We start from the raw sequence: 23,974 nt of genomic DNA, 5'->3' as shown, positions 1-23,974 counted from the left end.
ACTTTCCTATTGAAAGAAATGTGCATTTCAAGCTTTCAGCCCACACATGTACATTGTACAGCATTTCATGATCATGCCATCTTGTTGATTCTGGCAGATCTAGCCCACACTTCAAGGCATCAATCCTTTCTGTGTGCGAGTCTAACCCTGATATGCGTGAGTTCTGGTCACAGACGCCCAATCGGGCCATATAGGTGGAAGTGTGAACTATCTTTTCTCTAACCCACCGCGTGGGTCCACCATAACCTGTGACCAATCATCAGTGGCCAGCTCCAATGCACTTTTTTTTAATATCTAATTAGTGCAAAGGAAATAAATTTAATAAATCATTATATAGACAAATTAATGAAAAAGGATACAAATTCTGTTTCTATAGAGTTGTGACAGGTTTCTTCTAGAAGTGGGGCTTTTATGGATGGAAGAAAACTTTGTCTTATAGGTGCTATCTCTTCACCGTTTTGTTGCACTTGCATCCAACCTTATGGAGGCCTCTTGGACCAGTTCAGCCATTGGAATACCTTTATACTTCTTATGGCCAGCATTGAGCGAAACTCTAGAAAACCCTTAGATTGCTAGGATCTTGGCTGGGCGGCCACTTGCAAAGGGCCCTTAAGAGAAGGTATGCGCGGCCATTAATAGGCTAGGATACACCAATGTTGTCCTAGATTCTAGTGAAAAAGCCAAGCTTGCTTGACAGGTTCACAAAGTTGCGTTATTTTCTTGTCGAGAAAAAAAAAAAACATATTGTGGTATATTCCATGAGTTAACAAGCCTGAATAATGTGAGATCTCACCTAATGATTGATGATAAACGGTAATGCCAGATAAGAATGAGTTTGAGAAGAATGTTGTAGCAGCAATAACGCTGCGAACACTATGTTTAGCTTCAGCTTCTATGTCTCTAGAGAAAAGTAAAAGAATCTAAATTATATCTTGTGTGTACTTAATTTATTCATTTGGAGGAGATTTTGTACTTATTGGTTGAAAATTTTTATCAATGTCTTTGGAAATTCTTGCTTGATTGATGCAGGAGACATTTTTGGCAGGGTTGAAAGATCTGCAACCAGACTTATGTGTAACAGCTTCCTATGGAAACTATTTACCAAGCAAGTTTCTTAAAATTCCAACTCGAGGTAAACTTACTTGGAACTTAACTTTTGGATTTAAATAATGTCTTTTGGGCCTTTCGAAAATACATCTTGACTCGGGAAGAATCTTTATGTCATGTCCATTGTCAGGAAATGGAAATGTTTTATATGTAAAGAAAAAGAAAGAATAGGTGATGGTGGTGATTCTTTTGTGTTGCTCTAAACGAGCTGTTACCTGCCATTTGCAAATGTTTGGGAAAGAAATAGACATAGGCTGGATACATGGAACATGCATCGATGCACAGTGGTTTGTGAACTGGTGGATTGTAGCAAGGTTGTGATACTGAGATGCCAAACAGGCAAGTGATGTTAAGAAGACTGCTAGGGTTTGCACTGAGGACACACAGAGTGTACGACCACGACATAAACACAAAGATAGAGACACAAACACAGAGGGCAAAACTCAAACCCTAAACGCAAAACTCAAAACTCAAACCCTTAACGCAAAACTCAAAACTCAAACACAAAAACTCAAACACAAACAGAAGAAGGGAGAGAGAGAACACAACTCTGAAGTGAATGAATGCTATAAATGAATGTAAGAGTGTACAGTGTACTCAAGAGTAGAGCAATGTCAGAGTGTGATGTCCACCGAAGACGGATCCCAAGTCTGTGACGACCAGTCGGAGTGTAGGAGTGTTGAATAGTGAATGGCAGCAGGCTGGTCACCAAAACACAGAAGTCTAGAGACTGGAAACAGGTAAACGCAGCAGTGTACCACTGATCGGGGGTTGGAAACTGTGCACAGTCTGCTGTAAACAGCACGCTGAAACAGTGTCTGAGAGTGTCAGGGCCTGCAATGCTGAAAACGCAAGCTGGCTGACCCTGGAGATGATGCACAGCAGGCTGAACAGCAGTCTGGGAGAGTTTGGAGCAGTCGCCAGCAGCTGAGAGCTGTCGCCTATAGCAATGGACAAGCTAAAGATGATGTGGCTGCAGTCGATGATGGCTGGACAGCAGATGGAGGCGGGCTGCAGGCTGGACATCCTTTGCGCCAAGAGCAGCAGAGGGTGTGTGGGCTCGTGTAACCTGCAAAACAAGGATGATTGCTGAATGGGGGCAGCCTGTCTATTTATAGATGTGGAAGGGCGCCCCAAAAATTAGGGTTTCCACTAAACTTTCTCGAACCGCTCCCCGTTTTAGGGTTTCCACTGAACTCTCTTGAACCGCTCCCCGTTTTAGGGTTTTACTCTAAAAGAGCATTTTTAGTGTGTTTTGGGATTGTTTAAGAAGCTAATCAGCAAGTATTCCTCTCAGGCCCAAAATTGAGCCAAAAGGTTAGGCCAGTCATTGTGATGTTAATGTACCCCAAGGCATTCCACCCCAAAGCAGCCAAGGCATCGGACAAAGGGTATACGTCGGCTGCCCAGTGGCCTACCAAGACTACAGAGGCGATGGTTATCTTACCAAGGGACTCCAAGTAGTTAGCCCAGAGAGGGCAGGGTATCAGACAAAGGATGCACGTCGGCTGCCTAGTGGCCTACCAAGCCCTACAAAGGCGTATGTAACTACATGGAACTTTTGTGTGTGTGTGTGTTTTTTTTTTTTTTGAATAAGTGTGGTAAATATTATGGGATGCGGCCGATTGAGGAATAGTGACCCAGAAGACGGGAGTAGGGACGGTACATCCAACACATCACAAAACAGTACAAGCTAACCCATCCACTCAGGGTGCCGATGACGAGGAAAAATAGGTGATGAGGTATCCATGTGATGAAGAAGGATGGTGGTGTGGTAACAACAGCCGCCGTTGGAAACAACTTAGGATCCGTGCAAGTGGTGCTTTGCACAATGAGATGCAAAGTACGCTACATGTTGAAGAATGCTCATGCAGCAGGTGCCACTTGGACAGTGTCCCTCATGGGAACATTGTTCACTTGCCCAAGCACCCTAGTACAAAGATGATGAAATCATGCAATATAAAGGGTAAGGTACAATAGGGGCGAGAAGTTAATGTCGAAGACAAAGTGCTGCAGCCTGTAGAATACCAAGAAGGGTAGGAACCCTCTCTCAACCTGGATGTAGATGCCGAAGAAGGAAAATAAGCCTGATGTCGGTCCTCGTGTGGGGCCGAGAACCATAAGGAATGAAGAGAAGGAGGAAGCATCCCAGTTGGAAGAGCTAGGTAGAAGTCACTGCCATGATAGCATCAAGAGAGATGTTGCACGATCCGCCTCGGGAGGGGAAGCCTCCATGCTGGTAGAAGAGTAAAAACTCCAAGGATGATGAAATCATGAAGGAATGGCGCGCATCCCAAGTCTCCAGCCCAGGTAGGACTGGGCAAACCTGCATGTTAGCCCTACATTGAAAACAAAACTTATAAAAGAGATCAAAGTCTGCAATCATAGAGGTCAATACTGAGATACTCCAAAAACAAAACAAAACTAAAATGAAAAGCTAATTGAAGGAACAAGTGCAAAGATGCAAATGTGTATGTGTGTGTGAGTAAATGCAGCGGAAGACTTAAAATGTAGAGATAAAAATCCTATGGGCCCGACTCTAAGAGTGCGAAAAATGAATGCTAGATTGACCTAGGGTATTCGAAAGGACCTAGAGACATGCTAGTCTAAGAAGGTGGCCACCATCGCGTATATCCAGTAGCAGGGCTCTGCCAAGGGAACGCCTAACGAGGTGGGGAGGAAGGTGAGATAGATGCATGAAGTCCAACAGGATCAGAACGTGCAGACCAATCAACCAATTCTTCAAGAGTAGAGAAGGATGGCCGCTGAGGTTGTTTGGGTGCCACATGTCTAGCAGTCGCTGTGGGGGTTGGAGGAGCAGATGGGGCAGCAACGGAAGGCGTAGCCCCATTGGATTGTGAAGTCGCAGCGGTCTGCTGAGGCTTTTTAGGTGGAAGACCTTGGGCCTTGGAGCGACACTCGTCCAGATGGCCTGCTCTCTGGCAGTATGTGCAAAATCGGTTTTTCGTAGGGAGTTGCTGGTAGATAGGTCTTGATTCTTTGGTTCCATCGGAGAAAGAGGAGTTACCCTTTGATTGGCTTGCCTTCGCATGTAGCGAGTTCTTGCCACTGGTGGTTTTCCCTCCCGAAGAAGAAGCAACCAACTCCCTCTGCTTTGAATAAGGCTGTGATGAGGATTTCTTGTGGACTTGATAATGCGGCCTTGCGTAACGCAAGAACTGGCACTCAAACTCGTAGAAGGTTGGCAATCTAGGTTGGGAGATGATGTGTTGAATGAAATTGAAGTATTTTGCGGGCAACTTATTCAAGAAGAATGTAACCTGATCGTCATCTGACCTTGGAGAGCCAGTAGTGACGAACTCGGCAAGTAACCGCCTATAGTCAGCCAGCTTGACTTTGAGATCATCCCCTTAAGAGAGAAATCTTGAAGCTCGAAGTCGAGATTGATGTGCCAAGTACGATCACAAGCCACATAGCGGTCGAGAAGGTGACTCCAAGGCTCTGATGCGAGCGGGAAGTGCTCCAACTGAGAGTGAAACTCAGGAAGCAATCCCTGCATCAACTCAACATTGGCTGTAGCATTGCGGACTCTCCATTGACGGATGTAGTCAGGGTGAGCTAGTTGAGGGTCCAGCATAGGCTCTAGACCAATGATGAGGTCCCAAAGACCCTGAGACTCAAGCACTTGTTGCATGAAATTCGACCAAGTAGTGAAATTTGACCCGTTAAAACGTGTCTTATCCATGAAGGTATTCTTGGCCGTTGTAACAGGAGTGGTAGTGCTTGGAGATGGATAGTGTGAAAAAGTGTAGTGGGGGTAGGATGGGGGAGTGCAGTACACTTGGGAATGGGCCCTAGAGTACCCACGAGGCATGCGGGTAGTGTGCAAGGTGGATCCATAGGTTGGGATGGGTTGACTAGGCATGGGCATGGTAGACACATGAGGAACCCAAGAAGGTGGGATGGGAACATGGGGAGCAGAAGATGGGAATCCCTGCGTAGGTGTAACCCAAGGAGAGTGTGAAGATGCACCATAAGCTGAGGATGGAAACCCTTGCATATGAGTGGTCATGGAAGATGTGAAGTTGGGGATAGTGAGGGGGATGCCGATCACAGTCGACCCAGGAGTGATGGGTGTGCTCATTTGTTGAAAGGTGAGAGGCACTGTGTTAAAGGGTGGCATTCCCCCAATGAAGTATCTTGGTGCAAAAAGGTAGAGAATGGGGTGGAGAAGGAAAAGGTGCTAGGAGTGGAGATGGAAGAGTCAACCCCTAGGGTGTGTGAAGCAGATGTGGAGTGTAATCCAAGATTTTGAAAAGATGATGAGAGATGATCAAGGTGTGATATAGAAGAGGGTGGGATGGGAGGGAAGTGAGAAGTGTGTGTAATATGCTCAAATGAATCAGAAGCTGTAGATGTACTTGAATTTCGTCTACTTCGGAGCCCCCTCTATTGAAGTTCACATATGCAAAGCCATCCGGATCCTGTACCTCAAAAGAAAAAATAGGCGAGGGTTTTGATTCATGCAACACAAAAGAATTGTACAAACCTGACATTGGACCTGGCAGAGATGATGAAGATGGATTGCGAGACGTTCCAAATGCCATATGTCCTCCATGATCGGAGAGGTGGCAAGCCTCAGCAACCGGTCCGAATGTGGTAGCAAAACTGGTAGGAGGGGTGTAAACATCACTTTACTTGTTGTGATAGTACTCCTCAAAGTTCTCCTCTATCATGTTAGTGAAATTTGGCGAAGGTGGAGTGTCGTCCTCCTCACCGAGTCCATAATGCCATCTCAGGGCCTCCAATGATGGAGAAGCCTGATAAGATATAATAGGAACTGGAGAAGAAGGTGTCTGGGACATAGTGATTCGGTTACGAGTCGTATTGTGTGCCTTGCACAAAGACTAGCTCTCAACAATATCCGCAGGATACTCTTTACAAGAGCACCGGCTCTGATACCATGTTAAGAAGACTTACTAGTGTTTGCACTGAGGACACACAGAGTGTACGACTACGACAGGAACACAAAGACACAGACACAGACACAGAGGCAAAACTCAAACCCTAAACGCAAAACTCAAAACTCAAACCCTAAACGCAAAACTCAAAACTCAAACACAAACAGAAGAAGAGAGAGAGAGAACACAACTCTGAAGTGAATGAATGCTGTAAATGAATGTAAGAGTGTACAGTGTGCTCAAGGGCAGAGCAGTGTCGGAGTGTGACATCCACCGAAGACGGATCCCAAGTGTGTGACCGCCAGTCGGAGTGCAGGAGCGTTTAATAGTGAATGGCAGTAGGCTGGGCACCAAAATGCAGCAGTCTGGAGGCTGGAAACTAGTAAATGCAGCAGTGTACCACCGATCGGGGGCTGGAAACTGTGCACAGTCTGCTGTAAACAACAGGCTGAAACAGTGTCTGAGAGTGTCAGGGCCTGCAGTGCTGAACAAGCTGGCTGACCCTGGAGATGATGGACAGCAGGCTGAACAGAAGTTTGGGACAGTTTGGAGCAGTCCCCAGCAGCTGAGAGCTGTCGCCTACAGCAATGGATAGGCTGAAGATGATGTGGCTGCAGTCGATGATGTCTGGACAGCAGATGGAGGCGGGCTGCAGGCTGGAAACTAGACGCCAACAGCAGCAAAGGGTGTGTGGGCTGGTGTAACTTGCAAACAAGAATGATTGCTGAATGGGGGCAGCGTGTCTATTTATAGATGTGGAAGAGCGCCCCAAAAATTAGGGTTTCCACTAAACTTTCTTGAACCACTCCTTGTTTTAGGGTTTCCACTGAACTCTCTCGAACCACTCCCCATTTTAGGGTGTTACTCTAAAAGAGCATTTTTAGTGTGTTTTGGGGTTGTTTAAGAGGCTAATCAGCAAATAATGCATATTTTAGCTCAACAAGTGACAGCCAGATGGGCAGCCACATGATCCAGGCAGAAGGACAAAGCAGCATTGGGTTGTGGTAGCAGTCACAATGGCCAGGGCACCTTTCTAAGCAGGCCAGACAGGAAGTTTGGCAGATTGAGTGGGCAGCTTTGACTACATTCATGTCAATATTCCATGCTTGCTAATAGACCTGCCAGGCCTACATATAAGGTCTCTTTCACCTTCACATTAGGTCAAGTCAACGGAACTTCAGGAGGTCATGTGGTCATGCCTTTCAATGGAAAGCAGCATGTGTGTGTAGTATAGGGTAGGGAGTGCTCAATAGGAGAGCTGAGTGCCAGTGTCCCCATGGAGGACAGAGGACTGAGGATGAGACTGGAGTGTGTTGCAATGGATAGAACAACATGTCTACATTAAGTTTACCAGCATTGCAAGTGAATGCTTGTGCACATCCACTACGACATGGATGGATGGTGTTTGTGCCTTGTGGATGAGCTCATCCATAATGCTTTGTCAAACATAGTTAGGGGGTCCCTTTCAGGCTTTGGATTTTCTTACTCTCTTCTTCAGTTGTGTTTTTAGGAAGGCAAGCACATTTTTAACAGAGCCAAAACTTAATGACTCACCAGCTAGTGGAGAGGCAAAGCTTGAGGACTACAAAGAGTATGTGTGAAGGGAAATTCAGCACCATGGAACCTTTTTATGCCATGAGAAACTCTTCTATTGAGCAGATGCGATTGGCACACTCCATAGTCTCCCAGTTTTGAGTGGAGGGCATGGTATTGAGGAGAGGGTGGAGATTGTAGGGTGATTCCAGGTATGCAGGCGTATTCACTGCACAAAATTATAGTTTTGATCCTGTGTTTAGTTTGAAAGGCATGTAGTGTGGTTAGCCACCCAGGTTAATGTCGGTTGGTTTGGTTGGTCACCCAGATCAAAATACTTGGCTCTGCTAGCCCATGAGCAGGCGAGTATTCGCTTTCTCACATCTCACCTTCTTTTCTCTCTTACCTTATCCTTCATGTTTGCCTATGAACTCTTGTATTGTTGGACATCTTGTGAATGTACAGTGGAGGTGGCCCATATGAGGTCTCATTTGCTAAGTTGGCATGTGGATTCATGTATTGCGAAAAGAGTGTCCCAGTGGATTCAAGGCATAGTGAATGTATTACTAAATTTATAATTCTTCATGTGTAAAAGAACCTGCAGGATAGTGTAGCTCTATGGTGGGAGTTGTACTTGAAGGCCTTTGGCCCCTTTAGATTACTTCTCTAGGGGTTTTGATGGAAGAGTGGACTATTACCTTGTAAGCTGTCAAAGCCTTAGGGATGAGAAACAACGTATTTGTGAGTAACTTCTTACACTACAAAGAGTTGAGAAGCCTAAAAATCGAAAGAAGCCCATTTGCTTCTAAGGAACAAAGCCATAGCAATTAAAGAAGTCGATATTCCAAGATGCACAATGAAATAAATGAGACAACCTATTTAGCTTCAAGACAAAGGAAGAGATTGCTTCAAAGTTCATTCAAGTTTAAAGTCATTTGGTGCCTTTTTTGATGGACTGTTATCATGTAAAGAAGAGGCATACTCTTCTTGTGGAAGATCTCATCATTGACAAAGGCATTGGCATTCTTCACCCTTGTCTTAATATTCATCCCGATCAATCACTTTCATCATCTTCAACCTCGAGGTTCGAGCATGGATGAAGGTATAAGAAGAAGAAAATTGAGTTATTCTCTCAACTTCAAAATAATATTAATTATAGTACGTATGATGGTTTTGTGAGAAGAAATGCTCTAAACGTAGAAAACACACAACCAATCGTATGACAAAGCACAAAGTGATAAACATAGAACATAGTTAGGGTTAGGGTAACTTTAAGACAGTGAACACGTGCAAAAATGAGATTAAGGAGAGTGGTGGGCAGCGTACCTATTTGTAGAAAGTTTGGGGCACTGAAATTAGGGTTTGGCATGTGGGACATAGCAACTCTCTAGGATTGTGTTTCTTTTTAAAATAATAAGATTTTTTCATTAATTAAGCGTGTTTTGGGGCTGTTCTAGTCAAATTAATGCATTTTTAGCTCAACAAGTTTCCACAATCTTGATCTTCTTCTTAAGCGTATTCATCAATTCCAAATATTATTTGGTCTTGACACTTATAAAGACTAAAAGATTAAGTGTGTAGCTCTTTTAATCAATCGAGTCCATACTTGGTGGATAGGATTGAAATATGCATTGAGTCATGGAGATCCTTGGTTTGTATGTTACAAGGTCAATTTCTCCTTGTCCATTCGAAAGAGATGTAAATATGGGATGGATTGGTTATGAAAACAAACAAGTCGTTTGAAGATTACAAAAGGAGGTTTTAAGAGATACTTTTGAAGATTCAACAATCAATGGGAACTCATTGACCATGCTAAGACATGGGAAATGGAGCACAATAACAACAAATCATTCCAAAAGAAAGATAAAAAGAGAATGGTCGATGAAGAGGAGTATTGAACCCCAAAGGAAGAATAAAAGTGGTAGCAAAAGCAGTCATTAGATAAAAAAGAAGTTGAAGCCTTATGCATGTCATAATGCTTCTCGATTCCACTCCAATTCATGCCCACAAGACAAGCAACCTTATAAAAAGATGAATAGAAGTAGAATCCCTTGTCATAATGCTTCTAAATTTTGCTTCAATTTATACCCACAAGCCAAGCAACCTCTGAAATATGAATAAAAGTACAATTCTCAAAGATGAAAGTGGTAGAGAGATGAAGGGCTTGTACTCTATGCTAAGTTGCACGTCAGGATGACAAGTCCTTTGTGGAGCTTTTGTCCTTTCTACAAAATCATTAGACCGGTGCATCAAATCTAAAGGGGAAAACTTAGATTTACCTTTAATTTGTTATTGAACTTGATATATGAGAATGAGGTCGTTTTCGGCTCTTGAAATCTTATATGGTCTATGGACTCCATGGTAGTTCGAAGTCTCTTTGGCCATGTTGGAGGATGGTGGAGCAAGCTGTGTGGCCCACTTTGGCTCGCTTCTTGATGTATTTGGCTTAGGAGAATGAAGCAATGATGTTGTCTTCGAAGTCATCTTGCCCTCGTGTTGTTCTTGCTTCTTGCGAAGCTTTTAGATCAAAGCCCTAGCTTTCTTCAGAGAGATCCTAGCTTTGATATCATGTAAAGAATGTCTAATGCAAAAACAAAAATACAAGCATATGATGAAGGATAAATTGAACAAAACACAGTTGAAGTTAGGGTAACTTAGAGACAATGAACACAATGAAGATCATAAATGAATGAATCTAAATAATACAATGCTCGTGCAACAAACACACTAATGCAGTGAAGGAATATTGTACCACAAACTCTCCTGTCTTGAGGACGGAGGCAGAGGTAATGAGTTGGAGAGTGTGTCATACTTCAGAGGGATAAGCAAGGTCAAGGCAGCTTCCAAGGCGTCTGCAGCAACAAATGTAGCAATAGATGCTAGATTTGAGTTAGATGGAGCAATGAGGAGAGAGAAGAACTGCAATGCAGCAGGCTGGTGATGGTGTGGCAGTCTTATGGCAGTAAAAACACAGAATTGATGACATGGCAGTTCATACAGCAGCAGCAGATCATAAATGCAGCCCTAGAGTTGGTTGCAAGCTGTAGATAATGAAGCAGATGCAACAGCATAGAACAAGCTGCGAGGCTGTAAATGCAGCCTTTTGGAGGGCTTGACAGCTGGCAGCAGCATTGGATGGTGTAGACAGCGAGGTGAAGGCTGGAAGTTGGTGCAACATGGATGTAGGCAGTGTGGGACAGCTTTGGCTGAGATGTCCACCACGAGTGTTCATGGTGTGGGTAGTGAAGTTCTAGCACTAGAAACCTACAAAAACGAGATTGGATTGAATGGGAGGACAAGCTGTCTATTTATGGAAAGTTTGGGTTCTCCAAAATAAGGGTTTACATGTGGGATACTAAAACTATCTTGAACTGCTCCTAGTTTAAAAGAATGGTTAAAATTCATTAATTAACTTGAGTTTTAGAGTGGTTTAAAAAAAGCTGATGGTAATTGAGCTCAACAATGGCTATTGAGTAATGTCTTGATCCTATGATCTAAGGTTTTGTGAGATGACAGGAGTTTGCTAGGTAGTTGAGACAAAAAGACATTAGCATATCATGTAAAATTGGATCCTAATGCTCACTCACATTTGAATTCATGTAAATATTGCTATTAAAAAATTTAAATAACATTGCGAATGAGATGATTGAACTTTTTCAATTTAAAAAAAATTAGTAACATTTAGATTGAAAAAACCTTCACTAAATCCCAATGTTGAAATCATATGTATATTAATTTTTGTGGTTCCGAAGGATAGACAATCCCTATTCACATAAAAACAACCATCAAGCTCAAAAGAAAGTATACGAGTTTTGCAGTCAATGTACAAATAGAAATATTTATCAAGGAACCATGGTATGCCAAGAATGACATGTGCATGATCAAGGCTCATAAGTTGGAAGTCCATAAGCTGATGGTATTGCTAGATTGAAAGATCCAAACTCGGTGCTATTTGATTCCAACGATTCACAATAGGGCACTCTACATAATAGACATGATAAAGTTGATCAGCCAGTGTTATGTGAAGCTTTTAGTTTTTACATCAACCGTGAAGAAAATAAATTATAAGTAGAGCCATTATTGAAAAAAACTGTAACTTCTCGGTGATTTATATGCCAAGTAATCTTTAAAAGGTCGTGCAGGCCAAACACAATTCTATTAATAAAGTAATCATTGCAACTACTTGCATTACTACAAAATTTTCTCATAAGAATTCATAAGAAATACTTGGAGCTTCAATAGTGTTTATTAAAGCTTTAGGGGTAGACTTCGCCGCCTTATTGGGGACACTCTCGATTGTAGTGAAATTGATTGACTAATGGCAAGCAAAGCAAGGACCCTTCAGGGGATCCTTGTTGTAGGTGACCTTGTGCTTGCTAGCTTTCTTCTTACGCAACTCCGAAGATAGTTGATGAGTTGTTGCTAAGATAGAAGATTTCTTTGACTTAAAGATAGAGGTAGCTCGATGGGAGCCCCTTGTGTATTGGTTGTGCGCACAATGTCACCCAAAATAACACTCAGCCACAATAATAACAATATATGCGTTTCCACAAAAGTACAAGTTCCAGCAATTTAATGTTGATTCTCACCAAAATTTTTGAATTCCCCTCAAACTTACTGTTCTATCTGATTGTAACAGCAATTAAATGCTGTTGTACCACTGATTTTCTGCCTTGGGATATGTGTAGGACAAAAGCCCTAAATTTCCTCATGAAATTTTAAAGAAAGTGAAGATGTTGTTACCTTACAGCTTGAATTTTTGTAGAATTGCATCTTGTGATGCATTCCAGCAACAAGGAGCAAAAGCTCGAATCTACTTCCGGATGCATGCCAGAGATTTCACACAAAAAAGCTCCAAATTTCTTGCACAAATCTAGTGGAAATCGTGCAATGTCAGCTTTCCTTGTCTCAAATTGCGTGTAGGAGGCCAATTTTCTGTTGAAAATCCCAAATGGTGGGTACCTCCGGAAGTCTGTAAAGGTTGAAACCTTCAAGCTTGAGGTTTTTGCAGCCAACAATGGCAGCTTAGGTGATAGCAATGGTGGCAGCAGCACTTGTCAGGTGTAGGAGGCATCTAGTGTAGCAAGTGGCAGTTTGGGAGGAGGCAGGCAGTGTTGAATAGGTGGGCAGCAGCCAAACAGGTGCTGGCAGCACCTATCAGTCGGCGGAGTTGGTGGGTAGAGTGGTGCAAACAGGTGGGCAGCTTGGCGGACCAGGCAAAGAGCAGCAGGCCACGTAGAGCAAGTGGCGCGTTGCTGGAACAGGATGCACGTAAGGTGTGCAGGGTTGGTGGGCGTAGGTAGAGATAGGGGCGCTGATAGGTAGATTACAGGTGGTGTAGTCTGGTGTTGAGGCAGCAGGCAGGCACAGATGGTGCCTGTCTGCAGGCATAGATGGTGCTGTGGGCAGTGATGGCCAGGGAGTAGATCAGCTATGGTGGCACACATGGGTAGAGGTGGCAGTGCAGGCGGAGGAATCAATGGCTGATTGGAGCTGGTTGGACTGCTAGGGCAGTTGACTGGAGTTGGCTGGGCTGCCAGGGTAGGTGGCTGAGCTGGTGGCTGAGCTAGGCTGAGCAGCTCCTTCTCCTTCTCTTCCTCAGACTGAGTTGAGCTAGTGGCAGCATGATCTTGGTAGGGCGGCACCAACCGACGTTGGCTGTTTAGGATTTGCATGTAGAGGCTCTTTGATACCATCTATGAGAAAATAGGGCCAGCAATGGAGAAGAGAGAAATGAGATAGTGACAGTGAGTGAGTTGTAGCAAGAGAGTAGGAGTGTACTTGCTGAATTGAACCGAAAGAGTGAAAGTGCAACCTAGTTTAAGTCGTGAGTTGGCCTAACTAGCCTTCCACCAACTAACTAGAGTCGGGCTAACTTCCTCTAGTTCCTTGTGTCACTAACTTGATGTCTAAAGATACTAGGTACACGCACACTACATTAATACTTGGATAAGTGTCCACATCACACGAAATACATTGGGCATTGCCTAGAATTACCAAATTTAAACAAGAGATGCTTTGGGATGTTGCCCATGCATGTATTTGGGCCGGACAGGCATCCTCTATGTGTTGAGGTTTTGTAGGAACGTAGATTTTCTAGGCCTTTCGGAGTGGAATCCAGTGGAAGGATCCCTGAATCTTGCATGGTCTATTGGTACTAGCGAGGTAATGGGTCTTGTGGAGGGGGTCTAGAAGTTGAAGAAGTTGCAAAAAGGCAGGATTAGGTAGTAGACTTGGCTCAAAATGGTGCTATCTTTGATGGTGTATCCTGAGGAACTGGCTCAAAGGTTGATGCAAAAGATTGTACTATGTCTCTCTTATCAAAAATTACATCTTTCTTATGATCAACCTTGTTTATTTAAGGGTCAAAAAAACGATAGAATTTTGTCTCAGAGGAGTATCCTACAAATATTAGGAGATCAGCTCGAGGGGTGAGCTTTCTTATCCTATCATCAAAAATATGTGTAAGAATGGCATTCGAAGACTTAAAAGTGGTAAACTACAGGCCGAGAGCCAAAGAATGCGTGATATGGGTTCATCTGAGAGACCGTTGCCGTAGGGCACTAGTTGAGGATGTATACTGAAGTGCTAACAACCTCAATCCAAAGGCGCTCAAGTGAGCTGGCGAGAGATGCTAAGCTCTTGTAGAAACTTGGTAAACTCATGGGAGATAAACACACTACCATTATCACTCCTTATACAACCTACACGATGGTGAGTTTGGTTATGTATCAACAATACCCAAGCACAGAAGTAGGTGAATGCATCAGATTTATGCTTCAAGAAATATAGCTATACATATCAAGAGAAAGCATCCAATATAAAAGAAAAGAGTATGGTACACCTTTTAAGGTGGTAGTAGATTTTGGCGTGCAAAGATCAACATGGAATAATCTAAGGGATATCTCAGCTCTATATATAGACCGCTGAGAGAATAGGGTATGGTACTATTTTCCTAGATGACAAGCTTTACACACCTTGCTAGACAGTTTCAAGCGTGGAAGGCCCTCAACCATCTAGAGATGAGAAAACACATAAAGAGAGTCGTACCCGAGATGCCCTAAACGATAATGCCAAAGATGCTCATTGTTTGTAGGTTCGTGTGGTCGCCAAAGCTTGTAAGTAGTGGAACATTGAGCCCTCAATCGTGGGCTTGGGAAGAAATTGAGTCATGTGATACATGCCACTAGGCTGTGCCTCACTTATTGCGAGTAATCACTGAACTATTTTGAGAGTCAAGTATCTCAATTGTGGTTGCCGTAAAGAAGACCCCTTACCCCAATTGGCAAAGTTATTGAGCAGAGAACAAGTTCACCCCAAGTTGGGGGACATGATAGACATTGTTTAGCGTAAAGAGATTTGAACCCTAGTCAGTAGCAAAACTGATGTGACCTTGAGCTTGAATCTTGATCAAGGAGCTAATACTGATCCAAACATGCTTAATTCCAAGGGCTTCAGTGAGAAAAATGTCTTGGATAGGGGTCATGTATTGTGTAGCTCCATTGTCCACAATCCAAATAGGAGAAGTGCTCGGCTGTGAAGAGTAGGCCTCTACAGTCACCTTGTTGGGAGATAATTCACCGATTTGAACGAGACTCAAGTCCTCATATGTTTGTGTACTTCTTACCTTTAATCAACACTTGTTAAAATGGCTAGCCTTTTGACAATGTTGACAATATCTATTCTTTTTAGGTACATTTTGCCACTCAAGTTTAAGAGATGACTGGGAGGTTTCTTGTGACTCACTAGCTTGATTTTGATTTTGATTTTGCTTTTGATTTTGATTTGAATTTGAACTTTGGTTTTGATTTTGCTTTTCTTTCACTTGTTGCTCCTTTTGAGAAGTGGTAGTGAGGACCCCTCTAAAGATTAACAGCTATGAAATTGATCAAACCACCGAGTGTAACACAATAGCTAACACTCAAGCTCATAGAAGGTGGGCATGGTAGGTTGTGAGATCACATGCTCTATAAAATGAAAGTATTTCCTTGATAGCTTATTTAGAAATAGTGTGTGTGACTTGGGCATCAGAGAACTTAGGAGCCCTCGTGGTAGAGAACTCCATGAGAAGTTGCGCATACTTAGCCAACTTGACCTTAAGGTCATTTTGGTTAGTGATTTTGAAATTTCGGAGTTCATGGTCAAGTGTGATACAATGGGTTTTATCCTGAGCTGCATAGCGGTCAATCAAGTGTGCCCATCACTCATATGCTAGGTCAAAGTGCTATAACCGAGTGAAACTTAGGGAGAAAACCTTGCATTTACTCAACTATGGCGGAGTCATTCCTAGCCTTCCATGAACGGACAACCTCACATGGAACAAGTGTGGGATTGGGTTGGGGCTCCAACCCCTATACAAAGTCTCATAGGTTTTGAGAGTCAAGCACAGGTCTCATCATGTTCGACTAAGTGGTGTTATTAAACTCATTGAAAGGAGTCTTGTTAGAGAAAGGGTGCTTGGTCGAAGAGAAGGAAAACATGAGGTGTCGAATAAGAAGTATAAGAAGGATAAGGATAAGAGGGATGGGGATAAGTAGGAAGAGATGGTGGTTGGTCAAAAATAGGCTATGGGTGTCCATATGGTGCCGATGGTGGAGGCACCGGATTATGAATGCTTCCATAAGGTGCCAACGGAGATGGAGACCATGGATCACCAAAGCCTCTAAATGTCGTTTGGGGCATGATAGAATGAACAGTAGGTCCACTAGGTAAAGCCATGGAGGCAAACTTTGATACTAGCTAATGGACACCTAGGTAAGCAAGGGGAGGAACCCCATGGTAGGTGTAACCCAAAGGTGTGTAGGAGGGAGGCTAAGTCTTCCCAAAGGTGCAGGTGCTCTACCCAAAATGGAAGGTGAAGAGGTCCTTAAAGCTTGCCTATGTTTGATGGACCCCTCGGTGTGGTGTGTGCAAAACCTTATGCTGCTTGATATGCAAAAGTGAAAGATGTGAATGCTAATGGTGATGCAGCGGAAGAAGTGGGTGAGATGGGTGCATTTGTAAATTGAGATGTTACATCAAGTTGATTTTGATTAGGTGAATGAAATTGAATTGATGATGAAGATGTTGTGTGCAAAGAAGATGATGCATCAGACTTCTTTTGACTATTAGAAGCATAATTAAAAGAAGGAAGAGAAGAAGAAGAGACACCCGACTTTTTCTTATAATCACCCTCGCTTGCATTGACATACATGAGTGGGTCTTCCATGGGGGATTTACCATGTTTCGCATATGGCACTCTGGCTTCAATTTGGTCTTTACTAGCATGTTGCAAAGGAAGGGAAGAAAGAGAGAGAGAAGAAGGAACAAAAGTAGAGACTTGTGTACCTTGCACTGAAGTAGCAGAAATAGGTTGAAAGTAGGGTACATACTCTGGATCTCGCTATCCAAGAGGGTGGCCATTCCTAATAAAGGTCTCAATGCCCTGCAACATCATCAAACTTGTGCACTACATTTGATGAGAAAGAATCAAATATGCCTTCTTCATGTAGCTTGTGTTTGAAGGCTTGTCGATGTAACTCTTCGGATTTCTTGGCTTTGTGAACCAAGATATAGCCTTTAGATCAAGGTATGGGTTTCTTTAGAGAGAATCTATCTCTGATACCATGTGGAGAAATACCCTAACATAGAAACCAAAACAATGTCGTATGACAATAGCACAGATTGATTAAAGAACACAATTAGGGTAAGTAAGAGGCAATGAACATAGTGAATAAGAAATTGAACAAATCGGAATAAATACAATACTCATGCAGCAAACGCACTATGTAGTGAAGGAATACTGGCCCCCGATTTTCTCTCGAGGACCAAGGCAGAGAGTATGAGCTCGAGGGTGTGCTGTACTTCGAGGGATGCCGAAATGCAGCAAGACAGCCTCTGAAGGTGTCTGGCAGCAGCAAACACAGCTGTGGGCAGCTCGATCAGTGGACACACAGTTAGAGGAGAGAAAATCAGCAAATGCAGTCAAAAGAGATGATGTGGTAGCTGATTGAGGGCTGATCTGCAGAAAATGCAGCACCCCAGAGAGTGCAGCAGACTGGGTGGCAACAGGCTGGTCAAAACGCAGCCTTTTCTGCAGTCGCCAGCTGTAGATGACAGCTCCAGGCAGGTCTTTGAAGTTGGAAGGTGGTAGACAGGAGTAAACGCAGCCTTCTGGGCAGGCTGAATGCAGGAGACAGCAGATAGAGAGTGAACAGCAGCATGCTTGACTAGACAGCAGCAGAATATTGTGGCTGGAAATTGAAGAAATTTGCATAGGAAGGCTGAGAAACAGGTGCCAATGGATGGACAACAGTATTGGACAGCTCTGGCTGAGATATCCTCCGCGAACCAGGCATACACAATGAAGCTTCAGCACTTATAGTCTGCAAAAATGAGATTGATTGAGTGGGAGGGCAGCCGGTCTATTTGTAGAAAGTTTGGGGCCTCCCAAATTAGGGTTTGCATGTGGGAAATTGAAACTCTCTAGAACTGCATTAGTTTTAAAGGAAAGGTTTAAATTCACAATTAATTTGAGTTTTGGGGCTGTTTAATGAAAACTAATGAACTTTTCGCTCAATGGGGACCCCCTCTAAAGATGGAGGAGTGGGATCCCCCTCTAAAGAAGACAGATGAGCCCCCTCAGTGAGAAATAGGGAATCTAAGAACTCATGGATCACAGCGTCTAGAGTGTATGATGACGAAGGAATTGTTGTTGGCGGTGCCGAAGAAGGTATCTAATGGAACAAAGCTAGATAGAACCCATAGGTGGCATCTCAAAACCTGAGTAAAGGAGGGAGTGGTATCTTATAGAGTCTCCTTGATGCCCTGTTGGAGTCGGTGTCCGTGGAGCAAGACAATGGAGATGAGGGAAAAGATAGCTCTTTAGGAGTGAGGGGCGTGGAATAGCCAATGTCTATCAGTGGAGCAGACTGTGGACCCAAAGGAGAGGAAGGATTCAAACAACCACTAGCTCTTGATCAAGCAAACTGATGGGAAGGCGGTACCCAATAGCCACTATCTTTGGGGGGGGGGAGCAAATTGCGAAACAAGTGTAGCGGCCAGGAAAGCCACTGCACCTGAAAATGGGTGGAGGAAACCTTTGTAGTGCATGGCGGCGGTCTCCAGGAGGGCTTACTCCTGCGTGGGGTATTAGAGCCTCCGTTTGCTTGAGAGGACTTAGTGTGCATTGGATGTGTCTTATTGGTTGGAGCATAAAAAATAATAGCCAATGCATAATGATCTATGTGGACCCAGAATGGGGAATCGGCACAACGAATGCTAGGGGGAAGACACATATACTCCAGTGGGGTAGGGAGCAAAGGTCGATGACAACAATCTTTGGTGGTATGACCATTCTTGCCGCAGGCGCACAACCCTTTTTGGGGCTGTTAGTGTGAAACCAAAAGGAATGAAGTAGAAGAAATGTATTGAATGACTAGGTTTCTCAGTATTTACTTCTTAAAGAGTCGTCAATTTCAGCTATAACCTTTGCTAATTTGCACTTTTTACTTCTTGAAGAGGAGTCCGTGTTAGAGGTAGAAGGGAAGTTGTCTTCTATGTCTCTTAGTGATGGTGGAGAGGGAACATCGGTGTCTTCATCCAAGCTGAAGAAAAAGGAAAAGGCCCATTGCTTCTCTTGTGGCAAGAAAGGGCACGTCAACATGGAGTGCCTGAAGAAGTCAAAGAAAGGCAAGAACATCGATGGTAGTGGTTCTTCATCTGATTTTGACACGGATTCACCAAAGGCCAATAAGGCTGTGGTGATCGAGGAGGTTCCCCTCTAGAAGGCTTGGTCTTCTTCACATTGCTTGGGCCAAAAAGGGGCATGTGAAGGAGTGAGAGAGAGTATGCTCATGCTCTCTTTTGGATTATAAGGATTTCTTTGCTAGTACTCACAGACAAACCTTGGGCACCTGCGGTCTTTTTTTGCAGAGGAGGTCATGTAGGTCTAACATGTATCGCTTGCATGATACACTCAAGCAAAAATATCTGACATGCATCTGTTACCTTTGTACATGTATTACCTTCAGGTCAAGTATTAACATGGTGGAGTGCCAACATCCTTTCCACATGGGATGACATCTTGGGGCATGCCGATGCTTCAGGATGAGTCATCCAGTTTCATGGCTAGCTTACTAGTGGCTGGTATGATGGGCAATGATTCGGTCTCTCTTCCTTCACTTCCTCTTGTCTTTGTGTGGAGCTACTTTATTACTCATGGTGCTTTACTATTCAGGGGCATCTAGTCTCGATCACATTGGAGTAGCCTTGGTGCATCTTAAGTTTTCTGCTTGTTACTTCTCATTTGACATGTGATCACTTATGATCTGAGAGAGGGTATTAGCAGTTATTATTTGAGCATATATGTGCTTATTTTTGTACCACTTGCACGGCAGTCTATGTTTGCAGCGTATGCCACTTGACTCTTGAGAGAGGGTGTGGCTATATATAGAAGGGATAGGGACATACAATTTATTGTACTATTGGGTTAGGCATGTGAGAGATAGGAAACTGGAGCATATTGCACATGGCATCTTGTCATGTGCTGGTTGTATCTCTTTGATCATTGCGAGTGGATCCCTTACCCTGTTCCATTGCATCTTTTGTGTTCATTGATTATCGTCTTGTGCTTTTCTTTTGCTTCCCTTGTCTTGTGCTATTCTGACAGCACCAAGGGGATTCTGATGGCTTGAGAGAAGAGTTGTGTGAGGAATTAGGGACACACTGACTGTTGCAGACCAATATCAAAGGGTGTCCTCTAACACGGCATCAGCAAAGGTCCTTTCCCTTTGAATGACATGGGAGAAAGTAATCTCAATTTTGGAAAGGTAGGGTGTGAAATACTTGTCAAGGACTCAGAAGGTGATGGTGATGGCAGTGTTGATGAAGAATTATTCTTGGCCTTGATCCATTTGTCAAAGAAAGCCACTGAGATCCAGACGTCCAGTAGGCTGGTGGCATGCACTGCCTCTGATTGCTCAGGAGTATTGAACTGGACCTTGAAGCAGTCCTTTTAGTACTGCTTCGATCCTTGTCGGGGTGCTTGGAAGAGCTGCCTGGACTTTCATTGTACTAAGAGGCAGGCAGTCTCCCATCAACTGATAGGCCAGAGATGATGCCTTGATGCCATCACTCTGTTTTTGATCGCAAGCTCAGTGGTGCTAAAAGTGAAATGGACAACTGGAACAACACTGGGCGAGGAAGAAGGTGGGCTACAATGTGAGTCCCTAGCTGATGGCTTAGGATCCACTGTTGTCCTGGGGATCCCATCTGTTCCTTCATTCTGTTGAGCTGCTGGATGGGTTGCATTGGAGTCCCTGGGTGAAGATTTAGGACCAGATATGTCTCCGGAGTCCAATTCATTCCTTCATCCTGCTGAGCTGCTGTCCCGTGGACTCCATTTGTTTCTATGTTTAGCTGAAGCCTGAGATGAACCCATCTCCAAGGGTAAATGACTGAAGCAGAGAAGGGTGAGTCTGACTAGATAAGTTGAGGAAGGGCTGTGAGAGGGGAGTGGGAAGCTTCCATGAGAAAGGAGCAATCTGGTGTTCAGCTGAAATGGGAATCCCAATGTGAATCAAGGTATCACACAGTAGTGCCTCTTGGAATTGTCAGGAATTTATTAACTACTTGCCAATCTGAGTGGGTGAGGAACCAACTTGAAGTCCCGTGCTAGTTGGTGATGCCTATAATGCATGAGAGAACACCCCTACTGCTGCAGCAGATCTTCTTGAGATTTGTTTCGATGAGCTCTTGTGAATGGCAACAAGTATTTGATAAAATCCTCGATATACCTTACTCTTGAGTTTAATCTCAAATTACAAGATAGTGGCATTTTAGAAGCTCTCCATTTCATGAAAGATACAGTTGGAATGGAACCTGTATTCATTTAATGACAGAGCCGATCTATCTTTAACATTTAGGGTTTGGTGCAAAGAGTTTTCTTTCTGTTTTGCAATACAGGGACAGTGAATATACACCCTAGTTTGCTGCCATTATACAGGGGTGCTGCACCAGTTCAACGTGCAATTCAAGTATAGTACTGGATCTAATATCTTTTCTCCTATCCAGGTTTATGACATTATATAGTACTAATGTTTCTCAATGACTGCAGGATGGAGTGCATGTTACGGGTGTAACGGTAGCATATACTGTCCGTAGCATTGATGCTGGACCAATTATCACTTCGGAAGCAGTAAATGTAGATGATTATATTAAGGTTTAAATTTGTTTCGTCCCATTTCAATGCCTCAGATAAAACTTAGTTTTTATCCTTTTGACACTTATTTCTGCTGATTGTCTCTAATTTGACCTGTTTGATCTTAGACACCAGAACTTCTACAGCTGCTTTTTGAAAAAGGTGATATGTTGCTTCATGCACTTTTTGTTTTGAATGGAAGATCTCACTCTTAACATAGAAATGGGTGAACTAAGAATGAAATCCCTCAACTTGACCCTGTTGTCCCAAAATATATAGTGTCATCACTTGGAATTTATGCATGTAAGTTTTAAATTTGTCCTGGTGACTGGATCAACTTGTGAACATGCTGTTATGATTGACATTATGCTTCTTTTTGTGCTTTACCTGCATTTCTAATGCAGCACTGCATGTGTGCAACAATAATCCATGCACATTCCCAGTCTGCCTGTCTGTTGGTACAGAATGTCTGTTGACTGCACTTTGCTGTATACTGCATTATAATTGACTCGTTCCTTAAGATCACGCCATTAGGTTGTAAAAGCTGATACAATGTTTTGCATTATTCTCTGCTCTACTTGTAGTTTCAATTGCAACATATCCACATCCACTGTTTTTTCCCCCTTTGCCAATTTCCATGTAGATTTAGCTTTGCATTTCCTAGGACATAGCCTTGTTGTGTGGTTATATACGTTTTATGGTTTGACTAATTTATAACTAGGCCATCAGTTGGCACATGCGTTCTGTATGACACCTGAAGATTTTGCATTTTCAAAGGCTTTTCTGGTCTGTAGTTAATCATCTCAACCCCATGTGTTTGTGGAATATATCAGGGACTAACTTGTTGTTGAAAGAGCTTCCATCCATATTAGATGGATCTGCAGCCAATAGAGCCCAGGAACAAGATCATAGCAGGGCTACACATGCTCCCAAGGTGATCTAGATGAAACTGTGTTTCTGAATTGAACACACGCTTAGCTGAAGGAACACTTAGCCACTACATTCTGGGAACATTTTCTTCCAAACCTGCAGGTGACAGTGGAGGAATCATGGCTTGATTTCAATGAGCCTGCATCAGTGTTGCACAACAAGGTTCCATGCAAGAACTGCTGCCTTGACTGCTTTATTGGTTTTCTACTTGGTTGAGTGCAGCCAGGAAAATAGGCTGTTATGACTATTCTTGAAGTAATCTGGGCCAGTTTCTTCTGTCAGGTTCGCGCATTTGCTGATTGGCCAGGCACTAAAGTGAGACTTGAAGTCATCAACTCTTCAACAGGAAAAGAGCAGAGCTTGGATCTAAAAATCGTAACAACAAAACCTCTTCATTGTGTGGGGGGAGAAGAAATTGATAGGACCTTAGTCAGACAAGAAGGTTCCTCTTTGATCATTCACTGCAAAGGTGACTCAGCTCTCCAGGTGAGTGAGCCCTTCATCACATGTGTTGTATAAATGGTTGCAGGTGCTGTATGAGTACAATAAGGGGCCTTGTTTGTGATAGATATTGGAGCTGCAGCCAGCAGGGAAAAGGGTGATGAGTGCTAGAGATTTTCTCAATGGACTGCGGGGTCAAAATCTGAGGTTAAGGACAAGTGCAGAGCTGTCAGTAGCCAGAAGCTAGTCTTTCAGCTGTGAATGAAGCTGCAACCTGGATTCTGGAGAGGTGGATGTTTATGCATGAGGTTACTGTGCACTCAAGATGACTGACAGATGCCAAAATGAAATCCCATGTATAGTATGGCCCTTTTTTGGTTTTTTTGGGGGTGGGGGGCGGGGGGCAGGGGGAGAGGAGTGGAACCGTATTATACAAATAAACACAGACTGAGACCAAGGGCATGCTAGTCTTTCAGCTGTGAATGAAGCTGCAACCTGGATTCTGGAGAGGTGGATGTTTATGCATGAGGTTACTGTGCACTCAAGATGACTGACAGATGCCAAAATGAAATCCCATGTATAGTATGGCCCTTTTTTTGGTTTTTTTGGGGGTGGGGGGCGGGGGGCAGGGGGAGAGGGGTGGAACCGTATTATACAAATAAACACAGACTGAGACCAAGGGCATGCTAGCTGATTTTTCAGTGTTCTTTTTAAAATTGACCAAGGATATGAACTTGTGCAGTGTCCTGTCTGTTTTATCTAAGTAGATGAGCTGAACAACTTGCAGTCTGACAGCATTTGTGGTGATAAACGTATGGACTTGGCTTAGTACCATTTTATAACTCGTATTTCTTAAAACACG

At 43.4% G+C, this 23,974-nt stretch overlaps 1 protein-coding gene across 1 annotated transcript in view; it reads left to right on the top strand.

Annotated features, from left to right (window-relative positions):
• The window catches only part of PDE194 (formyltransferase), a 66,380-nt gene extending 42,877 nt beyond the window's left edge, over positions 1-23,503 (top strand). Inside the window, exons 4-11 of the mRNA XM_087661290.1 lie at positions 1,030-1,132; positions 21,507-21,577; positions 21,658-21,762; positions 21,870-21,903; positions 22,575-22,675; positions 22,774-22,833; positions 22,954-23,157; positions 23,240-23,503. Of these exons, the coding sequence (XP_087517416.1) occupies positions 1,030-1,132; positions 21,507-21,577; positions 21,658-21,762; positions 21,870-21,903; positions 22,575-22,675; positions 22,774-22,833; positions 22,954-23,157; positions 23,240-23,359 (798 nt within the window). The 3' untranslated portion in view covers positions 23,360-23,503. The remainder of the gene's footprint in view (positions 1-1,029; positions 1,133-21,506; positions 21,578-21,657; positions 21,763-21,869; positions 21,904-22,574; positions 22,676-22,773; positions 22,834-22,953; positions 23,158-23,239) is intronic.
• Positions 23,504-23,974: the final 471 nt, after the last annotated feature.

The sequence above is a fragment of the Lygodium microphyllum genome, chromosome 21 (assembly GCF_053477565.2).
Source record: "Lygodium microphyllum isolate KBCC chromosome 21, Lygodium_microphyllum_v1.1.10, whole genome shotgun sequence".
Lineage (NCBI taxonomy): Eukaryota > Viridiplantae > Streptophyta > Polypodiopsida > Schizaeales > Lygodiaceae > Lygodium > Lygodium microphyllum.
Note: the sequence above shows the minus strand (reverse complement) of the source record. Positions and strands in the feature narration are given on the sequence as shown.